Source organism: Perognathus longimembris, chromosome 21 (genome assembly GCF_023159225.1).
Source record: "Perognathus longimembris pacificus isolate PPM17 chromosome 21, ASM2315922v1, whole genome shotgun sequence".
NCBI lineage: Eukaryota > Metazoa > Chordata > Mammalia > Rodentia > Heteromyidae > Perognathus > Perognathus longimembris.
This window is the reverse complement of record NC_063181.1, coordinates 18,237,064-18,262,408: the sequence shown is the minus strand read 5'-3', so window position 1 is coordinate 18,262,408 and position 25,345 is coordinate 18,237,064. Positions and strand designations below refer to the sequence as shown.

Here is a 25,345-nt window from a genome sequence, read left to right as displayed (position 1 = left end):
ATTAAATAAATATGCAGTATCCATATTACAAAATATCTTGTAGACACATCTAAAGAAAACAGCGAGAAACTGTATGAAAATTAACTTAATAATTTAATTTAGAATTTTTTTATCATACTTTATATTGCCCAGTGAGGCAAAACCATCTCCTATTAATTCACATCAAACTGTACAAGCTGGTAATGCATAGTGGCTCATGCCTATAATTCTAGCTACTCAAGAGAATGATATCTGAGGATTAAAGTTTGAAGCCATCCTAGGAGGCAGGAATGACCAGGAGACTCTTATCTCCAATAAACTACCAAAAAGCAAGAAGTGAAGTTATGGCTCATTTGGTAGCACTAGCCTTGAGCAAACAAGTAAATGAACAAAGAGTTCAATGACTGCACCAACCCTGAATTCCAGCCCCAGGACTGGCACAGACACACATAAAAATACACAAGCTTATATGTGAGAATATTTTTCAATATGGATAATAAAAGATTGATGTATACATACAAACTAGTCTCATGTTTTTGGGTAAATGAGGGCAGAATAGTCAGAAAGATCACCTAAATCAGATCAAGAGATATCATAGCTAAGTGAGGAATAGATTATAATTATGTTATTCCTATTAACTTTTGGTTCCTTTTTATTGGTGAACATTTTCTATAGAAATGCATACTTTGAGCATTCCTTTCCAGAGACCAAAGTATATTGAAGACAGAGAACAGACTTCCAGCATAAATTATTTCTTGTTTCTGCTTAGGTTCATTACCTTATGGTTCTGTCTGCCAACTGGGCTTATGTGAAAGATGCCTGCCGGATGCAGAAGTATGAAGACATCAAGTCTAAGGAAGAACAAGAGCTTCACGACATTCATTCTACTCGCTCCAAAGAGCGACTCAATGCATACACATAAATAAATTCTCCTTTTCTTTACCATTTGAATGCATTGGTGTTTAACTAAGGACCATCCAACCAGCTAAACTTTGAACCACAAAATAAAAGTGCTATTCATCAATGATATGAAGGGTGGTTTACGAATCACCTACATATTCTTTGTTGGTTAGTACTTACTTCCCGAATTGGCTAAATTGGTGTAATTAGATCTCTTCTACAAGCTCCTATCCAGTCTTTTAAATTTGTTTTGAAACTTTTACAAAGGAATTAGTTCTGTAAGGTCAAAGAGATTAATCCTGTCAAAGGCAAAGATTTGTTGATTTTTTAACCACCTCCCATGAGTTATACATAACACTTTTTTATTTCACATTTTTTCTTATGTTTTGAAAACAAAATAGCATTTTATACTTTTTAGTTTTGATTTCGGTAACTAGTTTAACTACAGGTAACCTGCAAAGGGACCATTGTACATTACATGAACAGTAGACAGAAGTGACATCATGGCGATTCTTCTTGAAAGACAGAAATCTTGTCTGGAGGTCAGGGGCAGAAGTACCATAAGCCCTGGCTAATGTTTTCATCAACCTAAGGTGCAATTTCTAAATTTATAAGGATAGGTTTAAAAAAAGTGCTTCTTATCTTTGTTAACATTGTATTTTTTTTCTTGATGTACTTAAAGGTATTTCTCTCCTATTACTCAGATTTATGTTGTGAGCATGTAGAAACAGTAATGCTAATGCATGGCTACCTGCCTTTTTGAGATTGTGACAGCAGGCTTACCTTTTCAAGTTTAGTGTAGAGACAATTTTAATGGAAATAACTACTGTGGATTATGGGAGAATGATCTTTATGTGATTTATGCAGTGGCTGGATTGGAACTTTTCAGATGCTAATGTGGAAAATTACCTTTATGAAGGTGGTATATTGAAAATAAGCACACTAACCCCTCTGAACTTGTTTTACCTACTTTAAAAGTTTTAATGTATTGCATCTCTGTAAACTATTTCAGAAACATGTATGATATATTTGCAAAGGCTTCCATTAATATAATAATAGCTTTGCTTGCAGCTTCTAATCTATGTTGGTTTACCTGTAGTGTTTTCTCAAATGTGGTCAGAGGCCACTGTAGAATGTATTGTTTAGCAGTGTAGTGATACGTTTGTGTTTTTTTTTCTTTCAAATAAGTCATTTTAACCGAATGTTCATTCATATTCATTTATAAGAAGTACCTGTATCAGAGGAATTTTAAAGACAAAACAATCAGTATTATCGGACCAAATTTGGTGTTTGTTTTAACCTTGGCTTTCTTCTTTTGGTGATTTCTAGTGCTACAAGAATGCTGTAAAGGTGTCTTTAAAAATGATGTAGCCTGACAAGACATATTGTCAGTGTATAAACCTAGGTAGTATTGTGCACTGATTTGACCATTGTGAAATCTTTCCTTGGTGTAAGTACATTTCTAATAAAATTTATTGAGTGAAACAATCTTTGTACAACTACTGGTCATGCATCATCAGTAATTTTACAAGTTCTTGTAGTATGTAGGGGGTATTACTGGGGCTAATTGTGGCATGATTATTCATTCTGTAGTATCAATTAATTTGGGGGTTCCCTTTGCTTTTTTTTACACTTAGGTTATCTTAATGGTTCAACATTTTTCTGATATATATGCAGTATTAAATATATTCAGCAAAAGTATTAATGGGCTTCTTTAAATCTGATATTATAGTGTTTCATTTCTGTGTCTACAGTTTGTGATGGTTTTTAAAACTTTCTTTTAAATTTATGTAATGATGTTGACTCTTTTGGCTTTTATTTCTGGTATTAGAGTTTGTATTTTCACAGAGTGCTTTGTAGCAGGCATTACAAGTAATCTGTTTTGTACATAAATGTGCCAACAGCTTGATGGTGGCGTTTTTGAATTGTAGAACAAAATGCTTGCAAAATGTAATAAACACACTTGTGTACTTTGTGTACTTATGATTAGTTTCTGCAGTGTGTTTTGTTTTGTTTTGTATATCTCTCTTTCTTTTGTGTGTGCATTCTTTCCAAAAGCCGTAGATGCCGTCTCCTGTCTCCACAGAATCTCATTCACTTGAGGAGATCTGACCTGTAAAACAGTACCAGAAACACTCTGTATGGATCTTCAATGCAGGAATGTGAAGGAATTGAGGGGGAGGCAAGGACTGGAGATTTTTTTGTGGGGGCAGTGGAAATTTCATTTTCCAAAAGGCTTTTTTCAATTTCGGTCTGATTTCTGTTGTCTTATGTTTCCTTTAGTGCATCAAAAATCCACAGAAAACAAAAAGAAAAATGAAATTCAGGAAGGAAACGATTTCTTGGTTCCCTACAAAATATCAAGGTGAGAGCAATAGTTGGAAAAAAAATGTTCTAGACTGTATTGGCTCTAATTTCTTAGAGCCAAACTGGAAATGATGACAATTAAAAAATAATCATAAATAAAACTACTACTTTTTAAAAGCCTAAGAAATCTCACTGTATTCATGTTCACTTAGTAGTATAAATTGTAAGATAAAGGTTTTCTAGAATTCCACTGGACATTCCTGCAGTCATTGAAAGAACATCTGGAAAATGTCTTATTTTTAGAAGTAGTTTTGAAGACATGAAGAAAATCATTTTCTAGAAATCCTTCTGATTGATTGTTTTATATTTTCTAGTGTTTACTTATTCTCAGCATAGCAACAAGATGATAAATATTTGAGTTTAGAAGAGTATCAATATCACTAAAAATATTACAATACAGTGGTTTCTGCTTTTCCGTAGGGAAATCTCCCAAGAGCTACAGTGTGTGCTTGGGAATGCTGATAAACTGACCCCCACATGCACTATTTCTTTTCTATGTATGTATTCCTAAGATTTTTTAATTTATAGGTTAGGTATCAGGAACATAATTGACAGCAGAATTATAGCAGTATGTTGTATAGGTTATGAGAAGGCAATTTCTCTGTCTCTGTCTGTCTCTATCTCTGTCTCTGTCTCTGTCTGTCTCTATCTCTCTCTCCTCTTGGTATCTACCATGGCTGACATAACATAGGGTGGCACACTGGACAAAGGGGTAGCTCAAATCACAAGAAGGAGTGGGGTTTCACTACTTCACCAAGACACTCACAGTAACTATATGAAGGTTATGAGTTATTTTCTAGAATTTTTCACTCATATTTTTGGAACATAGCTGAACACGAGTAAATAAAATGATAGAAAGGAAAGGCACACACAGGCAGGAACTGCTGTGTATGCTTTTTCAGCCTCAGATCATGACTGCGATATGATTTTGGAAAATTGGAAAAAAGTCCATTTCTCTCCACTAACACACATTTTATCTTTAATTAAAGTCATTGCTTTGGGGAATTATGAAGTTAAGACTAAGAAATGTGCAGTTAGCTCTAATTTAATATAACCAATGTATTTTTGTATTGAAATTTAAAAATATCAGCTTTTCTCAGAAAGCAAATTAAGTTTTATTTGTGGTGAGTTTGTGTGTTTATTAAATAGAAGCACATAATTTCAGAGTGCATTTCACTTAGGCAACACAGTGATGCAATAATGCTTGTTATAAGAAAATTTGAATTAAGCTTAAGTGCTTTGAAGAAACATGTTATAAAGTTTTCTTCAGAGTATTTAACATCAGCTTTCAAATTCATTAGAGAGGAGGCTGTGTAAATTCTCTTAGTGCAGATGTAAACCTACATCTATTGACATAGGACAACCCAGGATCTTGGATTTCTTCTCACAAAAGGTCTATTTTACATTTTTGGTTATTTTTTAACGAATTCTCAGTCATTCATACATTTGAATTTAAAAGTAAATGAACTCAAGTTTATGAATTAATAGAAAATGGAATATTAAATGAAAAATCTTCACAACTATAGTTCTAACATGTGAACTCTTATTTGATAGTTTTGCAGCTATGAAATAAAATTTAAAAAATAACAGGGAAACAAAAAATGAACAAGGTGACAAGCTGGTAAGTATAAATCCAAGTATTTCTACCTAAGCTTGTTGAATAATAAGGAGAAACAAAAGAGAAGCATTATTGGAAGATTGTCTTTTCACTATGTGGGAAGTGGATAAAAAGTTTAAAAGCATAAGAAATGATTAAATTAAGACATAATAGATAGGCCAAACATTAAGGATACAGGTATTATTTTATTTTCTTTAGTCGTGTTTGCCTCCCAATTAAGATACTTGAGCATTTGTTTAACGACTAGGTCTCGAAACACAAACAAGGACGCTAGACTCTCCTAGGAAATAAGAACAGATCCCATTTGACTTCCCCACATTTCTGCTTTGGAATTTACTTTAACCTTTAGAAAAGGGTTGCAAGGTTTGCATTTCTACATCTTTCAACAATTATTCTTGTTGATTGAGAGATACCTAGATGGAAATGTGGTTTCCAATATTAATCCAACTCTGTAAGGCCACCTCTTGAACTATTATCCAAAAAGAGCAACAATCAAAGGAATGTTCTACAATGGGAAGCAAAAGTGTGTTCTGTGTTTCAGCTATAGTGATAATGTGTATATGAAAGGTACATTTGTTGTTTTCTTTTATTACCCCTATTTTCTCTTTTTTGTACTATCCTTCCCCTTCCTTACTCCCTCCCTCCTTCCCCTCTCCCTCCTTTCTTTCCTTCATTTTCTTCTTTATTTTTTTGACACAGTGTCTCTTGTATAGCCTGGCTGGCCTGAAACTTGCAATGAAACCCAGATTGGCTTCAAACTTGTGATCTTCCTTTATCTTATTCTCAGTGTACTGGTATTCCAGACATAAATTCCTACACACTTTCCCTTTTTTGTTGTTTCTTTCTTTTTTGTTCTTCAGTATTTTCAGAAACTACTCGTGTTTTTAACATGCATTGACTAAGTAAGTTGTCATGAGTACGTAATATGCCCTTTGCATATTTACTGGTTGACAATAGTTATGATACCTCACTCATATACTCAAATACAAATACACATGAAGTATTTTGTGCTGGCTATTAAGTAGCATTGACAAATGGGAGTTTTTTTTTCTTTAATTTTTAAAGTACTTTAAATTTTGGCATCTATTTGTTTATATAGAGTTGTATTCTTCTATTATGGATGTATAATGTAGTTATATATCATTATAGTGAGAAAGGTGATATGAACTTACTTCATTAATATATAAAAAGAATTCCCTTCAGTAACAAAGTAATGATCCAACTGATTACTTTAATGAAAGCTCTAATTACTGTCTCCTAATCCTTCCTGCTAGTGAACATAACACAATAAATATCATTTTCTCTCCCTTATAGACACATCTCTCACATGATAACTGGATTTATCATTTTTCTAATTATTATTTTAATTTTGAACAGAAAATATAAGTCTTTGAAAGAAAAATAACGTGTCTTGAATTAGAAATAAGTGTTTTGGGAAGGTAAATAGAGCTTGCTTCACAACATGAGAATTTTTCTAAAAGACACCCCAATGGTTTTAAAATAATGATGCTTTCCAAGCCACTCATATTGTGCCTAGTAAGTAGTACATAAAGAAATTTGGAAATAAAGTGGCAGAGGTGATTTTCTAAGTCATGTCTTACACACTTTGTTATACTACTTATAGAGATTAACCCAATTAACTTACGTTTTTAACTGACCATAAAAATTCAAAAACTGTAGAACAATTTCTATTGAGTAACTGTATGTAATGGACATACTACAGGAGAAGGACCAAAGGAATGCTGACTACCAAAACAACAACAATAATAAATAATAATAATGATAGATGGTATAGGTACAGACTAGGAAGCTCAGAAAACACAAAGTATGTAATGCGATACACACACACACACACACACACACACACAAATCACATATTTATGTTATTAGGAATATTGTAGTTAGAGAAAAAGAAAATCTGGAAGATTAGATAAGGAGTTAGGTAAGGAATGCTGAACCAAAACCTAAAGGGTAAGAATTATCGATAAAAACTGGAAAACAAGAAGGTTGTACAGCCAATTTTCTAAAAGTTTAAGGGGCAAAATACATTCTTAGAAAACTTGAAATGTATAGCCACATGATTTTCCTTAAAAAGGATAAAGAAATGATGATGGTGGTGAAGTTTTAACATTTTGTTTCTTTTATTTATGTGAAGTTATAATAAAGTTATAATTTCCCTTTTTATCTTATATGGGATTATCTGCTCAATCAAAAGCCAACTTAACAAACTGGAAAACAAAATTAAAGCAAAAATCCAAGCCAACAGTAAAAGATAAACCTTCATATGTAAAGAGTCAGATAGTAGACCACTATTCATGTCACCTCTGTTGCCTTCTTTCAAGGACTTGAGAGAGGTCCAGCCATAGTTGCAATGGTAGTGACGTTTATTATTCCAGACTCCTCTACTGTTCTGTCTTGGGAATAGAAGATTTTTTCCTACACTGGAAGAGGAACACTTACCTTTTTCGAGCACATATGTCTCATACATCTTTCACCATATTCTGTATCATTCTTCATCTTATCAAGGATGTCCTCACAAAATGATCATCAAGTTCCCAGCAAGTGACATGATAAATGGGAGCTGAATGTGTAGTCATATATTCTCTCAAAACAGGAATTTTTATTAAAATTTATCATTGAACTCAACTACACAGAACATATTCAGGATTATATCTTTTCTATCTAGTACCTTCTATAACACAAGTGAGGTTGGGTGTTTATTGCCAAGTAAAAACTCTTGATTTGCTTTCAGGGTTCTAAATTTCCTCATGTGCCATACACACATTTTCTGGACACCTACTTGGAGTTTCATTACCCTACTCTACACACACAGCATCTGTTTGCAGCACATTTTATCTGATGGCAAAAACTGGAAGTCTTCGCAGCCAATCCCAGAAGCACACTTAGGCCCTCGATTCAGGGTGTGTTTTTCCTAACGACGTGGATCCTTTGTACACAATGATAAGGGTCATTAATCACATCATCATCCTTTGTGATGGGGTTTCCTCATGAAACTGATCCCCAAAGAACATACCCTAAGTACAGTTTCTATACCCTAAGTACAGTTTCTAAACACCTCTACTTGCTACAGTTTACTTTTACATGCATGGTTCATCACATGTATAATATATATGTATGTATATATGTATATGTATATATATATATATAATCATTGTTCATCCTCAAAGTATGACTGAACTAGTGTGCTGCCTTGTTCTAAACCACATCAATTCATCATCTATCATATACCCCAGTCCATGATATGAGTGGATTGGAATGTCATATAACTGCAATAAATGACATGGTAAGAATTTACTGCATTTTGTTTTAAAATATATCCAGCATCACAAGACACTCATGAATGGATTTTTTTCCATTCCAATTTTTTTTTACCATATTAACCATGGTATGTTGGGTAAAGGGGTTTCATTGATTCCAGATTTCAACTGCAATGAGAAACACATGAAATTCAATTGAATTATAGTGGTCAACTTCAAAATTGACATCTGTTACTACATACATTTTCACACTGGAGACATAACTAATGTAACAAATGGATAGTCCATGACCTACTACAATTGGCCAAGGCAAGGTGACTTTGGCAGGGTCACTAGCTTACATTTCACAGTAAAAATAACATTATCTTGGAATTTCCATTGCTATTTCTTCTGTTAGTTCATGGGTGGCAATCATGTCTCCTTGTTATTCAGTAAATAAAGCCTTTCAGGATTGATTCCATGAGCAATGTCACTCATATGCATCATTCCATAAAGTCTCCTAGACAGTTGGTAAAAATTACTTGGGACTTGGGTTTCCCTCTTTCCGATCTCCTACTGGGCACAGTCACTCTGGACAAAGGAGGAGTTTTCACAGATCATCATCCTGATCAGTGTGAGTAAACATAGATCTTTAGAAACCATACTCTTCTTGGCCTTCATACTCCCAAAGTATATTTTATGAGAGATCCAGCTTGGAGTCCTTCATTCTCCTGTTCATACCAGTGGTGCTCAAATATATTACAATTTCTTGGAGATTTGTAATTCTGTGTACCCAATTTGGGTCCATCCAGAAAATTAACAGGCATTCCCATTACAGGTACAGCACAGTAATTCTCTTAAATACTCTACAGTCTGGACTATAGCTATTAGAAAGCAAAGAGTGAGAGCAAAGGAGGGGAAGGACTAGAAGTCACTGCTAGTCTATGTCCTCTCCTTGAACTGATTATAGGAAGCCCTGATATTTGGTAGGCTGTCTTCAGGTTGATTCATTTCATAATAGTAGAGCTTAAAAGAAAGAACAAAAAGAATTGACAAGATAGGGCTTCTGGTAAGAGAAGACCAGGGTTGAAGTAAAAGAACAGAGTATGAGTTAAAATAGATTAGAGTTTGCTCAGGGATTCATTCAATATAGTGATCTGAGTTTGCACTTTTGTTTAGTCAGAGACAGACAACTTTTTTATGCAAAACTATGTCTGTTCATTCTAGGTTGATAATCAGTGGACATAAATTAAGGGCATATCATAAACTCTTCTAAATATATGTATATATACTAACATTTCCACATAAAATATTTAAAATAAAGGAAGTGCCTTAATGTAAAAGAAAGAAGATAATTTGTTTTTGTTAGTCATGGAACTGGAACTCTGGACCTGGGTGCTGTTCCTGAGCTCTTCAGCTCAAGGCTAGTGTTCTAAGACTTGAGCCACAGTACCACTTCTGGTTTTCTGGTGATTAACTGGAGATAAGGGTCTCATGGCTTCGAACCATGATCCTCAGATCTCAGCCTCCTGAGTAGCTAGGATTACAGGTGTGAACCACGGGCACTCGGAAGATAGTAATGCTTTGAAGGGAAACCTGATTTATACATGTTGTCTTGTTAAAGTAAAAATAAGTCTTTCTTTCTATTACAAATAGAAGTTTCTTAGTCACATTATTTACAAAAATATAAGCAAACCTACTCATTTATTTTTTCTTATGAGCCTTAATATTTCATCCCATATACAAATCGCTACTTTTACTCTAATAAAAGTAATAGTTCAAAAGTAAAAAAAATCAAAAATATTTGTACATATTGAATTGGATGTACTATGTCAGTTAAACTAAAAAACAATAATTGGAATTATCATTGGGGTTATTTTGTTCTGATATATGGTATTCAAAGTGCTATTTCCAATTTGAATCTATAGGAAAATAACTGTTTCAGAACGTCGGAATAGATTTAATGGAAAGGATATCAAACTTGGAAAGAAATAACTAGCAATTGGAAAATATCACAGGGAAAATATACAAAGTGTCTTCAGAAAGGCAAAAGGAGTCAATGAACCCAAGGAGTATCATAGAATGTTTTGCAAAACTAAAATTGTTGTTCTGAGGCAAAGGTATTCATATCACAATAATTGTATAATGTTACGTTACTTTCTGAACATTACATTGAAAGACATTTTCTCATTTCTGAAAATAGTTAAACATGCAAGTACACACATGGGTACTATATTTAAGTACAGACATTTTTTAAAAACTTCAATAATACAAATGTTGAAATGAAAATAGTTACTGGCATATGCGATTTCTTGCTTTGTTTTTTAACAAAACAATCAAAGCACCATGTAATGACACTATACCATCGATTGTGAAAGCATAAGTTAATCTGGGTAAAGATATTTCTTGTTTTCTGTTCATCCTATAGCTTTCCTATTACATGCTCTGCCAAATTTACTGTTTATTCCTGGACATATTACATTTAATACATTTTCCATCACAACCACACTTTATACACTGTGGTATTTTGAATTATATTAACAGACACAAGGCCAGCGAGTCAACATTTGAGAATTTTACTCACAAATTTCAGGTGCTGTCTTGATTGCTTCTCTCTAATGATCTTGTTTCTTCAATGGGCTCTTCATAGTTTGTGAAGTTATCATCCTTTTACATACTTCATTTTGTAAATTGTATCTCATTTTTAATTTTGGAAGCTAGTTGATGTCAGTGTATAGTAGTTTATCATAGAACGCTCTAATAAGATAGTAAAATAGGAAAATATATAGATTCTAGTGATATGGATAAAATGGTTAGAAATTGAGAGCAATTTAAAAAATAAGAATCTAGCTATTTATAAGGAACATCCTTCCCAAGCATATTGATTCCTATACGTAAATGTTTTATTATCACAATGAATACATTTTGATTAGTATCTTGCTCATTCACACATACCTTAACTTGAAAGGCCTGGTTTCTTAGACTTAACTTTCTTAGGTCTACATTTTATTTATTTTTGATTAGTAAATTTTGCTCATTTACACAGTTCTCTTAGTCATAATTTTAGTCTGTCAATAAATGTATGTGTCCAATTTGTATCCAGTCTCCAAAGTGCTAAATATAAAAGAACATTTAAAAACTAGGAACAAAAGAACCAGAAAATAATTAAATAAGGTAATGAATTGACAAATTAATATACAGGAGTGCTGTAATTCAGATAACAAAGAACAGTGGTGATCAAGTACACACATAAAATATAAAAACATTATTTTTAAATGGAAAAATAAGACAAAATCCAGAAAATTGGTATCTGATGTACATCAAACTAAAAGAAAAGGGAGTATGAGAATTACAGCCAATATATGAAAAGACAAACAAGAAAGCAGTCCAGGTTGTTTTTATAACTGTTGTGAGAAAAACCACATTTATAGAGGCAAGGAAAAATAATTGGAAGTAAATGAATGTATCAATTTTATGGTATTTGTTTATATGTGCTTTTCAGATCTTTGTTTAAAACAATGATGAGTGCATATTTGGGTGATGGTAGAATAGCTTATAATAAAATAATTAGACTATTAAAAGAGAGAAAAATATGAAACAAAAACCATTCTAAGCTACAGAATCAACACACAAAATGTAATGCTCTTGAAAGCTAATCTGGCATTACTATAGTGTATTACAAAATACACTTTATCCACCATGGTAAAACTGTAACCTTATATTGTATATAAATAAGTAAATCCTACAGGATTTACCAAGTACAATGTAAGGTACAAAATCCAATAAATACCTGAGCAGTTCAATTCCTAAATGGAACCACTCTCTGAGATTTTTCCATCCTTGCTCACCTGGCCTGTACCATAATTTTGCTACTTCTATAACACCAGAAATGAATACATGGGAAATTTCTTTGAATTTATTGGCCTGAAACAAAGTTATTGCTATTGTTTCTTAGTGAGATCGGAATGTTTTGTTCTTTTTTTTTTTCCTCTTCATTTTTGTTTGACTGACATTCTTGACGTTGTGCTCTGACTCCTAGACAAACTTCCACCTTTTTCTTGCTCCTTCCGGGGTGAGGATTTAACACTGGGGTTCGGGGTAGTCCCACCAGGTTGCTCTAATGACACTACTGATGATGGTGCTGATGGTGGTACTGATGGTGGTGCTGATGGTGGTGCTGATGGTGGTGCTGAGGTTGCCTCAGATAATGCTTCAGGTTCTTCCTCTTTTCTTCTATGTAGTAGGGCCAAAAGGCAAATTGTCAGAGTGGTACACAAAATTAAAACAGTAATCCAGATCAGTAAAACCTGGAAAACATACCAGAACCATCTTCTTGGTGCTGGGCCACTATCAATGCTGCCTCCATCGCCGTGTTTCAAGCAGTCAGGGGGGGCCAACCCAGGATTGCAATGGCAGTGATGTTTATTATTACAGATCCCTCCTTTATTGCAAGCATTTTCCATGCAAGCTTCTTCCCACACTGGGAAAGGGACACATTTCTTGTTCAAGCATATAAGTCCCAAACCACAGTCTGTGCCGTCTTTTATTTCACCAATATCAGGGATGGCCATTCCATAATGGTAGTCAATACCCCAGCAAGTGAGATTACCGACAGGAAATGAAAACGCAGTATTATGGTCTCCCAAAAGAGGAATTTCTGTTACACTTTCACACTGGATTCTACCACACACGACATCTTCAGGTGGACAGCTTTTATATTTACTGTCCTCCAAACCACAGTGACCAAAACGGTTTCCTAGAGTGTTTATTGACAAGTAGCAACTGTGATCTGCACTTTTGGCCCCCTCACCGAAAATTTTCTTACAGTGTTCCTCACGGTCATTACACAATTTCTTATAGCAGATTCCTTTTGCCAGGCATGGGACTCCATCTTCCACATATACATCTTCTGGACACATATTCGAAGATCCATTGCACCATTCCGGCAGGTCACACACACCATTCTGTGCTCTGCATAGACTGCCTATTGGCAGAAACTGGCAGTCTCTACAACAAAGTCCAGAAGCACACATAGCACCTGCTTTCAGAGTGCAGTTCTCGAAACAACATGGATCGGTTACACATTCTTTTACAGAGCCACAATCACATTCTTCGTCACCTTCAACCACACCATTTCCACACTGTCTTTTTGTGATGATGCGCTCTGGGCTTGGTGGATTGTACAAACATTTACTTACAGCTATGGCTTCAAAAAATGTGTTGTAACTGCAGTTGCTGAAAGTCTCTGCGGGCAGGATATCTATATTCATTATGCATAATTCTCTCCCACATGTACATGTTGGATCCTCATCATCCTCGATCCCTAAAGTATGAGCCAGTTCATGTGTCAAGCGTGTGCTCAACCATACTATTCCATCATCCGTTACACATTCTAATCCACAGCTATCCTCATAACTGCACACTCCAAACAAATAGGAATAGGTAGGATGCCTCAAACAAAACTTTTGATTTACAATGATATGTGCAGCATCGTGAGGTATACGAGTGTTGAAACTATATTCTTTCCACATACAAAATTCCATCATCATTCCAAATGGGGTATCATGAAAAATGGGGTTTTCGGTATTCCAGATCTCAAGTCCAACGAGAATTACGTCAACCTCCAAGGGGTTAAAAAGATCATTTACTATACTGACACCCATGATTACCTCCATCTCCACTATCGAGATGTTACTTCCACGAAGAACAAACCGTCCATTATCTACCACCATTGCCAGTTCCACCAACCACTTGTGGATCCACCATCCCAAGTAAGAACTTTGCATTGAAGTGGTATTCTTGTTCTCTTGAAGCTTCCTGTGTTTTGCTGCTTGTTCTTCTGATAATCTACATCTTGTGGCTTGGAAATGTGGCTCCTTGGTATACATTGTATATACCAGATGTTCAAATGTGGTAGAAAGCTTTTTGGGCTTGATTTCATAAGCAATTCCATTGATGTTCAGCATTCCACGAAAGCCTCCCAAACAAGTGCTCAGAGTTACCAGGGATTCTGGGTCTTGATCTACATAACCTCGGTAGTAGCAGTCATTCTGGATGAATGGATGATCCTGAAGCAGTTCACCGTTGTCACTGTAGGTGAACACAGAGAGGTCTCTGGACACAAAGAACTTCTTTTTCTTTATGTACACAGTGTTTTTCTTGCCTGCAAAGTACATTTCATAAGTGATCCATCCTGGAGCCGGTGGGCCTCCACTCACGAGAGTGACCCTTAAAGGGATCACCACTTCTGGAGGGTTACGAAATTGAGCATGTCCAATTTGGGTCCATGTAGACAGGAACAAAAACACCCACAGATAGAATAGCAGGAGAGTATGCTTCACCTGCTCCAGGGCCTCACACACAGCCATTATGAGCATGAAGATAGCTGGGGAAGAGGAGGTGGAAGTGTCACTACTTGTCCAGATCCTCACTTTGAGTTGCTTGTAAGTAGCTCTGATATTTATGGGTCGGTCTTCCTCTAGAGTCAATCAGTAAGACCAGCAACTAAATTCAAGAAAAAAAAGAAAAAGAGAGGTAGAGACAGACTTGGTGGTAGTAACTCAAGATGGAGGAGAAAGAACAAAGCATAAATGAATCGGTATTTGGCTCAAAAAATGCCTCATTGTAGTGTAATGAACTGGCTCTCTAACCGGGTTAGAAAGAATTGACTTGCTATTCAAAGAATGGCAATGGGCCAGAACTAAATTAAGGGCATATGTATTGTTATACTTTGGCCACAATATACTTATGTATATTTATGTAAAAATCTCCATAGTAAATATTTTAGGTGAACACATCTTCATGGAAAAGTGGGAATCTTGGCTTATCTATATCTGATTTGGAAAGATACCAATACTTCTACCTTTGTATTCCAAATGGTCAATTGCTTCATTACATTTAATAGAAGTGTTATGGGAAAGCTCCCCATGTTATTTTTTAATGATTTTTAATATAATCTTTCCCCCTTCATATTATTGATAACATCTCAGCTTGTCCATGTGGAATATATAAAGCATCATACGTACTTTGAGAATATTTCTGTCTACTCTAAAGGATAGGACAATTCAGTAAAACCAATAACTACTCTGGAGTTGGACATAAAAATTGGAATTGTAGGGGCTAGGAATGTGGCTTAGTGGTAGAGTGCTTGCCTAGCATGCATGAAGCCCTGGGTTTGATTCCTCAGCACCACATAAACAGAAAAAGCCGGAAGTGGCACTCTGGCTCAAGAGGTAGAGTGCTAGCCTTGAGCAAAATGAAGCCAGGGACAATGATCAGGCCCTAAGTCCCAAGCCCCAGGACTGACACACAAAAAAAAATAGAATTATAATTGGGTATATAATGCTCTAGATGCTTACTTCTGATTCTACTGTAAGAAAGCAACGTTTTTCAATGATTCTAGACAAACTAAATGGACAGGACCTCAAACAGACTTGGAAAATAAAAGCTGATGTTGCGAGAATGATGACAATAAAAGTAAAGTATCTTCTAAAATGAATAGAATTCAATGTATCCCCCTACCAGGATAGAAAATTTGGCAAACCAGTATTGTTTTGATACTGTTTTTCTAATGCACAGCACTTTCTATATGCCCAGCACATTTACAATTTATCAATTATCTTCTCAAATTAATATTTAAAGTTATTTACTTTGTATATGAAAATATACCTACACACAAGTATACTTACATATGTGTGTATATTTATGTGTGTGTTACATAAAAAACAAAAACAAATATTTCAATAATACAAATTAGAAAATGAGAAACTTTTTTTTTTTTTTTTTTTTTTTTTTGCGAGTCTTGGGTCTTGAACTTAGGGCCTTAGCACTGTCCCTGGCTTCTTTTTGCTCAAGACTAGCACTCTACCACTTGGGCCACAGCACCACTTCTGGCTTTTCCTGTGTATGTGATGCTGAGGAATTGAACCCAGGGCTTCGTGTATAAGAGGCAAGCGTGCTACCACTAGGCCATATTCCCAGCCCTGAAAATGAGAAACTTTCTAATATTTTATATTTTCTTGGCAATTGTGTATGACCTTTGTTATTGAATGAAATGCCCGAAAACTACATAATATGCAGATATTATACTCCTTTATTGGGAAAACTTAAGGGAATGGATCATCATAATATGGAAAATCATTTTATTGTTTGGAGCATAAATTTGAACAGAATGTTTGAGACAAAGGAAGTCTTCACACTTTGGTACTGTTTCGATCAGCATTCTATATGATATTCCTCTTCCTTCTTGTCTATTGTATTCATCCCAAGGATTCATGAGGTAAGTCATGAAGTTTTAAAGCAACAGGATTGAGAATTCCTACTTTAGATGTAGAAAATCCTGCTCTATCTAATTATAATCTATTATATATTTTGTTTCTAAAACACAACCATGAAAACCCACATCACATAGCATAAAACATGGAATTTGCCAGAACACCAATCACCCTTTAGAACTAACACACATTTAATTTCTTCCTTTAATCTTGATTTCATATACATAAAGTATACTCTCTCAAGGATCCACTTTGCTCTCATGAACGGAAGTTAACTTTCATGAAAAGGGGTGATAGTCCTCCGTCTATTCACACTATTGTATTCTCTCTTATTTCCTACTTCACATAATAAGGGTTCCTGCTTTGGTTCCATATAAAGCATTGAAGAGGGATCTTTCCCTTCTCAGAAAAGAAAACCTTGTAGATTGGTGCTTAGTGATAATTTCCTTTGTGTTCGAAACTGGTAGTCCAACAAAAAACATTACTCTCTTCCAATCCCAATACTTTTTCATTGCTAAATGGAGATCTAAATTAATCTGTATAACACACAAAAATTAGGCTTTTTCATTTCAAGAATCTTACCTATACCCTCACTCTGTTTTACTCAGTCATAGAACCACACATATATCATCATGTAGATCTTTATAATTTATTTCCACCACATTTTCCCTAATAAACGTGTGACTATGACCTATGGTATATAAGTATCTGTGAGTATCCTAACTTGATATATTAATTATTGACCACAAACTTTGTTCAGAGTTGAAATTAACTCATCAAGTTGATACTTGTCAAATTAAGGAAGGTCTTGAGTAATTTTTCCTAAATTTTCCCTGTTTTCATATTCCCACCCCTGTACCATTTCTGTAGTAATCCCACCATCCACATAGACAAGTTAAGGTTCCATTATTTCCATTGTTGCTGGAGCACTGTAACCCAATCCATAGCCTGCTTTTTACTCTTCAACTACATTGCTAACACAGCTAAAAAATACGTGAGTGTAATATGCGGACCCTATCATGAGAGAAAGATGTGGAATTAGAATAAGTTAGTCTTCCACTATTGATTTATGTTTCAAACACTGTTATATTTTCTTTAACTCTCTGTGGTTTATTGTTCACATTGCTCAATAACAATGCTTGCCTAAATTTCCTCATTAATCAATCAGAACTTAAGCCAAATACCAAACTTGGGTTTTGTTTTCTGATGTGGTAATATAGTTTGAATTTTGAAACTAAGATTGTTTTCTTTTAATTTCTGTTTGTTCTTAATGCATTCTTTGGCTTTGCCTATTGGCAGGGACTGACTTTATCATCAATGTGGAATGGAAAAATATTTTTATTACTTGGTTAATCAAGAATGAGAATGGGTGATCACTTTCTAGAATCCTAAGGGCCCTAAAAAGCAAGCTCCCTAAGGGAACCTTTTAAGGCAATCCACTCCAAGTTGTTACTAATATGCTGTTACAATGAATTGTTTCACTTTCTTGTTTTGATGGTTTTATTTTGTAATTTTTACATAGTGGCAATTGAGTTTGTGGACTAGAAGAATTATTTAGTTATAATGAATTTTCCTTCCTTCCTTTTCCCTCCCTTCCTTTCCTGCTTTGCTTTTTCTTTTCTTTCTTTCTTTCTTACTTGATTTTATACAATATAACCTGGGACCAAACCTCTTGAGAAAGGAGAATATAACAAGTTAGTATCTCATTGAATTTAATAATTGGTGTAGTAATCATCTCCTCCCTGCTCACTTACAATTACAGCTTATATTTAATGGTTATCATATATATGAATATCAACAAAAATACAAAAGCAATTTAGAGATTCTGTCTTAAAAACTATTATAGAAAATTAAAAGGGCATATATCTTCTTAATATTCTGAATATATGGTGAAAGATTCTACTGTGTGCAATGTGTATATGAGTTCAACTATCTATAAATATACATTCTTTCCTCCTGCTAATCTATTGAATGACTTACCAAGAGACGATTTGTGAGGTTCCACAATCTTTCTAGGTATAGCCTCATTTATGGATCACTTTCAATACCTATCAAGAAGGATAAAGTTATATTTTAGACTTCACATTATTGTGCGTGATCTAAATTCCTTCCTTCTTTGGTCTCTCATTTAAGTTCTAGAATTAGTTGCCTAGCAACAAAGTGTTTCTCAGTTCTTTAAAGAAGCAAGCAACTTCACTTCCTTCCCATCTTGGCTCACCTTGTCCATCTGACTTTCACCATTTTCAACATGAATAAATCTGATCTTACTGCAGTTCAGTATGTGCCAGTGATTCTTCAACGAGAATAACTTTGATTTTCTTCCCTGGTTTTTGGGTCCCTACTAATCATGTTATTTCTTAATTAATTTCATTGGTTATAGTGTTACCAAAGTCCTAAATTATCTCCTTAATATTCAACAACATTATTGCACACAAATCTGTCAAATTCCAGAGGGAAAAATATTTTAATTCACTAAAGTTATTAAGAATTGGTAATGTTGGGCTGGGGATATAGCCTAGTGGCAAGAGTGCCTGCCTCGGATACACGAGGCCCTAGGTTCGATTCCCCAGCACCACATATATAGAAAACGGCCAGAAGCGGCGCTGTGGCTCAAGTGGCAGAGTGCTAGCCTTGAGCGGGAAGAAGCCAGGGACAGTGCTCAGGCCCTGAGTCCAAGGCCCAGGACTGGCAAAAAAAAAAAAAAAAAAAAAAAGAATTGGTAATGAACTAAATCTCTTTTTAAGGTAACTGATCAATGGATATTTGATATCTATTCATAAATATTCTTCAGCTCATACAGACCATGTCAATTAGTAAGAAAAATTAAAAAACAGAAATTAAGAAAATAGATGCTAAAATAATAAGAATGTAGAAATGGGCTGGATGTGGTGCCACATTCCTGTAATCATAGCTCTACTGCAAATAGAAATTTGAAAAATCATGGTTCCTGGCCAGTGTTTGTAAAATTAGCAAGGTTTCATCTCAATAAAAAACATCTGTGATCATAAGTTAAAGTAGGAGGATTACAGTCCAAGGGAAAACTAAAGCATGAGACCCAGTCTGAACATATCTAAAGTAAAAAGTCTCAGGCCATGGTTCAAGCTGCTGATTGAGTGCCTGGCTAGCTAATGAGGTTTTTACTTTAAAATTCCAGTACTTGAAGTGCTGCCATTGTCCCAGAAAAGAAATACACTCATTACATGATTTATGAAATTGTCATCTTTATGAAATTGTCTAGTAATGGCAATAAAAATTTAAAAAACTGGAGTACTGCCAAATTAAAAGCTAATAAAATTAAAAGTGTGGGAACAGATTTCTAGGATTACTGCCTAAAAATCCTGACCTCCCACAATAGCATTAAGCAAGTTAGGTGTGGTATGCCATGTTGAGGAATTTCATTATTTTTCATTCTTGTGAGTTTGCCTCTCAGAATTCTGAACCAAAAAGCACAGATGATATGGTATGAATATAAAAGCCCGATTCTGATTTATTTAGACAAAGAATAGATTTTAAACTAAAATGCAACCAGGTGCAGGAGGCTAACCCTGTAATCTTTCTCAGGATGCCGAGGTCTGAGAGTCGCAGATCAAAGTCAGCCTAGACAAGAAAGTCCATGAGACTCTTTTTTTTTGTAATCACATGAGAGTAGTTATTGTAAGCTCGAGCTTGGGCTCACGATCATCACTGACGCAGCGGGTTTGAATCGAAAGCCCCGACCCTCCATTCAGCAGGGTTTTTATAGGGTTTTGGGGAACAGTCCACGCATCACATCATCAAACAGCAAATCTCTAACTACCAAAAAAGCCAAAGCAACAAAAAACAAACAAAAATCCACAGGGTTTCTATACATTTCAGTTTGCCAACTAAGTGCTCCCTCTCAGATGTTTATTCAGCTGTTGTTACTGTTTCCTTCCTTCTCCCTTTATGAATTTATTAGAATAATTATGGTTATCTTAGCTGGTTACTGGACTCACTGAATTCTTCTATAGCCCAGCCCTGTTTTGCTCTTCCGCCCACAGAAATGCATATAGCCTAGCCCTTATCCGTCATGGCCGCCTTCCTCTCCACAGTCTGCTTAGCCTCCGTCTCTGACTAGATTATGAACCATGAACACACAGGGCTTTGAAATTACTTGGAATCATCTTCTCCCTGCTTTTTTGTCTCTGTTCATGTATATATGTAATCAAAGGTTATTTTAAGCAATGTATTAGGGAAGACAAAAACGAACACATTTATAATTCAATGTATATATGTAGTCAAAGAAAACGGTTTTAAGCAAAGTGTTTCATTAAAATTATCAATGTTTCTAAGTAAAAAAAAAAAAAAAAAAAAAAAAAAAAAAAAAAAAAAGCCAAAGCAGAGCTGTGGTTCAAGAGACAGAATGCTAGCCTTAAGCACAAAAGCTCAGGGACAGTGCCCTCGGCTTTGAATTCAACCACCAGAACACTCACACACACGAAATGCAGCAGTTCAATTGGGAAACTGAACGTGTGTTTCACTGAGTTGATTCAGGATTGAGGTAGATATATTCAAAGAAGAGAGAATGCATATTGCTCAACTCTCCAAGTGCAGTTCACCATGTGTTGCCCTTGAGAAAATTATTGAAGTTTATTGACAGGAAACTGAAATTTATGAGAATATGAATCCCTAAAAAATGTGCATGTCCATCCACTGTACTATTTCTGCCAGAGATAGCTTGATCCTTCCTTAAATTCCCAGCTTAACAGAACTTTGACAATGTACCAAATGATGGTTCATTACATTGTCTGTGGAAGAACTTAATATTTCAACAAGTTTCTAAAGCTTACAAGCTGATTTCTGCCTTGTATATGACATGTCTTTTTGAATGTAGCTTCTCTTTGAATGTCCAGTTAAGTTTCTTTCACTATTTGCCTTTCACTATTAAATAAACTTATTCTACTTCCCTTAAAGAAACAAAGAAGAATATTCAAGCTACAAATTTCTCCTACTAAAACTAATTGTAGGGCTAGGGATATGGCCTAGTGGCAAGAGTGCTTGCCTCGTATACATGAAGCCCTAAGTTCAATTCCCCAGCACCACATATACAGAAAATGGCCAGAAGTGGCACTGTGGCTCAAGTGGCAGAGTGCTAGCCTAGAGCAAAAGGAAGCCAGGGACAGTGCTCAGGCCTTGAGTTAAAGCCCCAGGACTGGCAAAAAAAATTTAAAAAATTAAAAATAAAAATAAAAAAATAAAACTAACTGTATATCAAAAATCCTTGAAAAGTGGTGCTGTGACTCAAAGTGGTAAAACACTAGACTTGAGCAAAAAAGCGCCCTGAGTTCAAACCCTACAACTGACAAAATAAAAATAAATTAAACTCAACATTCAGTTAAGGAAATGACACATTTTCACAAAATGGTAACTACAATATGAAGGCACATTGAGACCATGGTGTCTTTTCAATATGTTGGCTGTTCAATATGTTCTTCAGGGCTGTCTGAACATAGATGCTTTCTCTCTCCACCTGTTTCCTATGCTTGAGTGAAATAGCTCTTCTCAGTGTTCTGTTCACGAGAAAACGGGAGGCTATGTCCAGGTGCACATGCATCTTTGATGTGAAAGGAAAAAGAAATACTATAGATTCTTTTGGGTCCAGCTGAAATAAAATTTCTTGGGCCAACTATTTGGTGCCTAGGAGGCCTCTTGTGGTCATACTGATGAGGATTACAAAAAACCACATTCACTGGCAATGTCCTATAATACCTATCACTTAACAAATTGTTTCAATGAAGATTTTATGGCAGTTAGAACACTAGCAGCATTCCTGAGATTGGTTATGCAATAGCAGGTCATTTCACAGCCTGAAGGGAACCATTTCTCCTAGCAATTTCAGTTACCTTATATAAGAAGAAAACAGCTTGTAAGATTTGATTCTTCTGTATATTAAATGTACCAGCATGAGGTGTTTTGTTTTTCTCTCCTCTTCATGATGATTCAATATCTTCTGACAAATTGTCCTATATGCATTTCAAGTACCAATCAATTATGGAACATTAAGATTGTAAAGTGTTGCAGTTTGTTTAGATGGTTCATTTGAAATGATTAGAACAAGAACTGTTTTGAATACCTCTTTGTATCTCCCACAGAACCTGGCAAAGTCTTCTGTGGAGAGTTGAGATGAATAGATTTTTGTTAAGTGAATAGAAAATATAGTCTCACTGTGTAACTACCACTTCCCTGAGTGGGAGTGGAGGAGACCTTATTTTAGAAATTGGATTGAAATAAAGTTTTCACGACATAAATCTGAAAAAAAAATGTGTCCAAACTGTATTCAGTTCACAAGAAATTATTGTACAATCTTTAGGAACTCTATCAAGAGTTACCAGCCTCATCTATTTTTTCCTGAATAATTATTTATTGTCAAAGTGATGTACAGTGGTATTACAGTTTCATATGTAAGACAGTGGGTACATTTCTTGTATAATTTGTTACCTTCTCCCTCATTTCTCCCCCTCCCCCTTCCCCTTTTCCTCTCCCCCATGAGTTGTTCAGTTGATTTACACAACATGGTTTAGTAAATATTGCTTTTGGAGTCATTTGTCTTTTTTCCCTTTGTCTCTTGATTTTGATATTCCCTTTCCCTTCCCTAGTTCTAATACCAGTCTCATCTTTGCCCACACTAAACATAAATGCCTGTGTGATGTTCCATCTTCAACTTTCACCAGAAAGTGTTGGTACATACATTTTCACTGCAGGCTTCATATGTAGGATGAAGACAGACATTCGCTTGACCATTTTTTTTTGTCTTTCTCACTTCCTTTTCTTCTTTAAAATCTGGCTTTAGCAAAGAGGTGATATTAGAGGAAAGGTCAAGTTTATTTTTTACTGATTATTGAAGATATTTAGTATCTATAGTCTAAAAAATAACTTGTGTGTATTCTATACTATATATCTTCAAACTTCATGGTCTGAACTGAAATGACTTGCTTTAAAAATTACTGCCTTGGGAGGAGAAGGAGGAGGAGGACAGGAGGAGAGAAGGAGAGGGAGGAGAGAAAGGAAAGAGAAGGGTGAGTGCCTACAGAGGAGCAGAAGAGCAGAGTCAAGCCAGCCTGAGGCCTGTGGAGGAGCCTGAGGCCTGTGGGCAAGTCTGGAGCCGGAGGCTTGTGGAGAGCTTTGGAACCTGAGGCCTGAAGGAGAGACCTGAAACCTCAGGAGAGGCTAAGACTGCAGGAAGGAGGAATAGAAAGCTCCTCACTCCTCTAGTTTGGGGATTTGGAGGTTAAGGATGTTGGAGGTTAAGGAGTGGAGGTTTGGAGGTCAGGTTTGGGTTCTGGGTAATTATCCCAGGACAAGGGAGTTGCAGGTCAGCATTTGGAGATGGAAGGATGTTCTGGTTCTGAATTTTAGGTTGTAAAGAAACCTCCTTTGTAAATAAAACCCTTTCCCACCTTTAAAAAAATATTGCCTTATCATATATTAATTCAGACATTAGTTTATTCATAAATTCACTGAACTAACCCTTTATGCATGATGAGCAAGACATTCTTTTAGCCCACAAGAAAATAATATTTCTATAGAAGTAGGAAGGTATTCAAACTATCCATCTGAAACTTGGAAAGAATTAAATTTTCAATAAAGAAAAATAAGAAATTAATGCAATATTCCTTTTTTTCTTTGGAGCCATAGATGAAATGACTCTCTAGCAACACTTGTAAAGGGCTGTAGGTGGTTAAGTCATGCTTTAAATAGTTTCTTCCCATAGCATAGAAATTTGCATTGTGAATACTTGCACATGCATGAATAAGCATAAATTTTCCATACTGTGTACATGTATATGTGTGTACATACTATATATGTATATACATGAATATATACCATGTATCTGTAGTATATACACCTATGTATATGTAGTTTATACATATAGGTGTATATATACATACTGATATTTTACTATTATCTGTTTAACGTGTCCTCAAAATAGCTACATTAAATGAATAACTCACCTTTTTTATATGTGATATGGTTATTTAAAACAATGTACAAATTCCTTGTTCAAGATTTACATGTGGAGAAAATGGCTGAACAACAACAACAAAAACTGTCGCAAAGGAAAAATATTGGCCTAATTCTTTTTCAGAGAATTATCCGATGCTGCCATCTAGTGACTTCATTAGTAACAGCGGTCTTTTAACAATCCAGTATGCATTCCATTGCAGGCTGTGTGGGTGGGAGTGCAAATTCACATACAGGCAGATATGGATAGATCTGATTTGTAAGTCTTATTACCTCGTTTTTAATTACTGATATTTGGAAAGAATGAAAATCAGTGTTGAAAGTGCTATTTTATAATCAGTTATACTCTGTTTTGCACAGAGCTAGACTTTTACCTCCATCTCTCCCTCCTTTGTTTCCTCCCTCCCTTTATTTCTCCATCCCTCCTTTCCTTCTTTTCTTCCCTTCCTTTTCTTTTTCTTTCCTATTTACAAAATTGTTTCCTAACACAAAATTATTTATTTACATTTCCCTAAACTTGACTATTTTGTTTTCAGTTTTTATTCTATTTTTAAGTAGTTCAAAGAGGTTACAGTTTCATAAGTCAAGTTATTAGTACAATACTTATTGGTCAGTGTCACCATTCCCTTCATTCTCTTCCCTTTTCAAACTCTTGTCTCTACCCACAAATCACAGAGTTCATTTTTTACATAGCATACATTGAATACAATGACTGAATTTGCTCATGCTTCCTCACTCCATTCCTGTGCCCTGCCTTGCCCACTTCCAAAAGTTGTTTGCACTTTTTGGTATTCATTTTGATAAACAATCCTTTAGTTGTTCAGAGGAGATAAGTCATTGGACTCCTTCCCGAATAATACTTACTTGGATGGGCCTTTGCCATCCAATCCCATTTGCTACATTCTCTAAATTATCACTCATTCCACAAAATTTAAATATAAAATGTCAAGAACTAAAAACTCAGTAGCACA

The 25,345-nt window shown here is 35.2% G+C and overlaps 2 protein-coding genes across 3 annotated transcripts in view; one reads left to right on the top strand and one right to left on the bottom strand.

The window, feature by feature from the left end:
* Positions 1–2,862, top strand: part of Gpm6a (glycoprotein M6A) — a 231,688-nt gene extending 228,826 nt beyond the window's left edge. For both annotated transcript variants that reach the window (XM_048330354.1, XM_048330353.1), the window contains exon 7: positions 749–2,862. In XM_048330354.1, coding sequence (XP_048186311.1) covers positions 749–901 — 153 coding nt within the window. In that variant the 3' untranslated portion in view covers positions 902–2,862. The remainder of the gene's footprint in view (positions 1–748) is intronic.
* Positions 2,863–12,113: 9,251 nt separating this feature from the next.
* LOC125339366 (disintegrin and metalloproteinase domain-containing protein 21-like) lies at positions 12,114–14,489 on the bottom strand. The gene has a single exon (XM_048330513.1). It carries the CDS (start codon positions 14,487–14,489, stop codon positions 12,114–12,116), a length of 2,376 nt encoding a protein of 791 aa, XP_048186470.1.
* Positions 14,490–25,345: the final 10,856 nt, after the last annotated feature.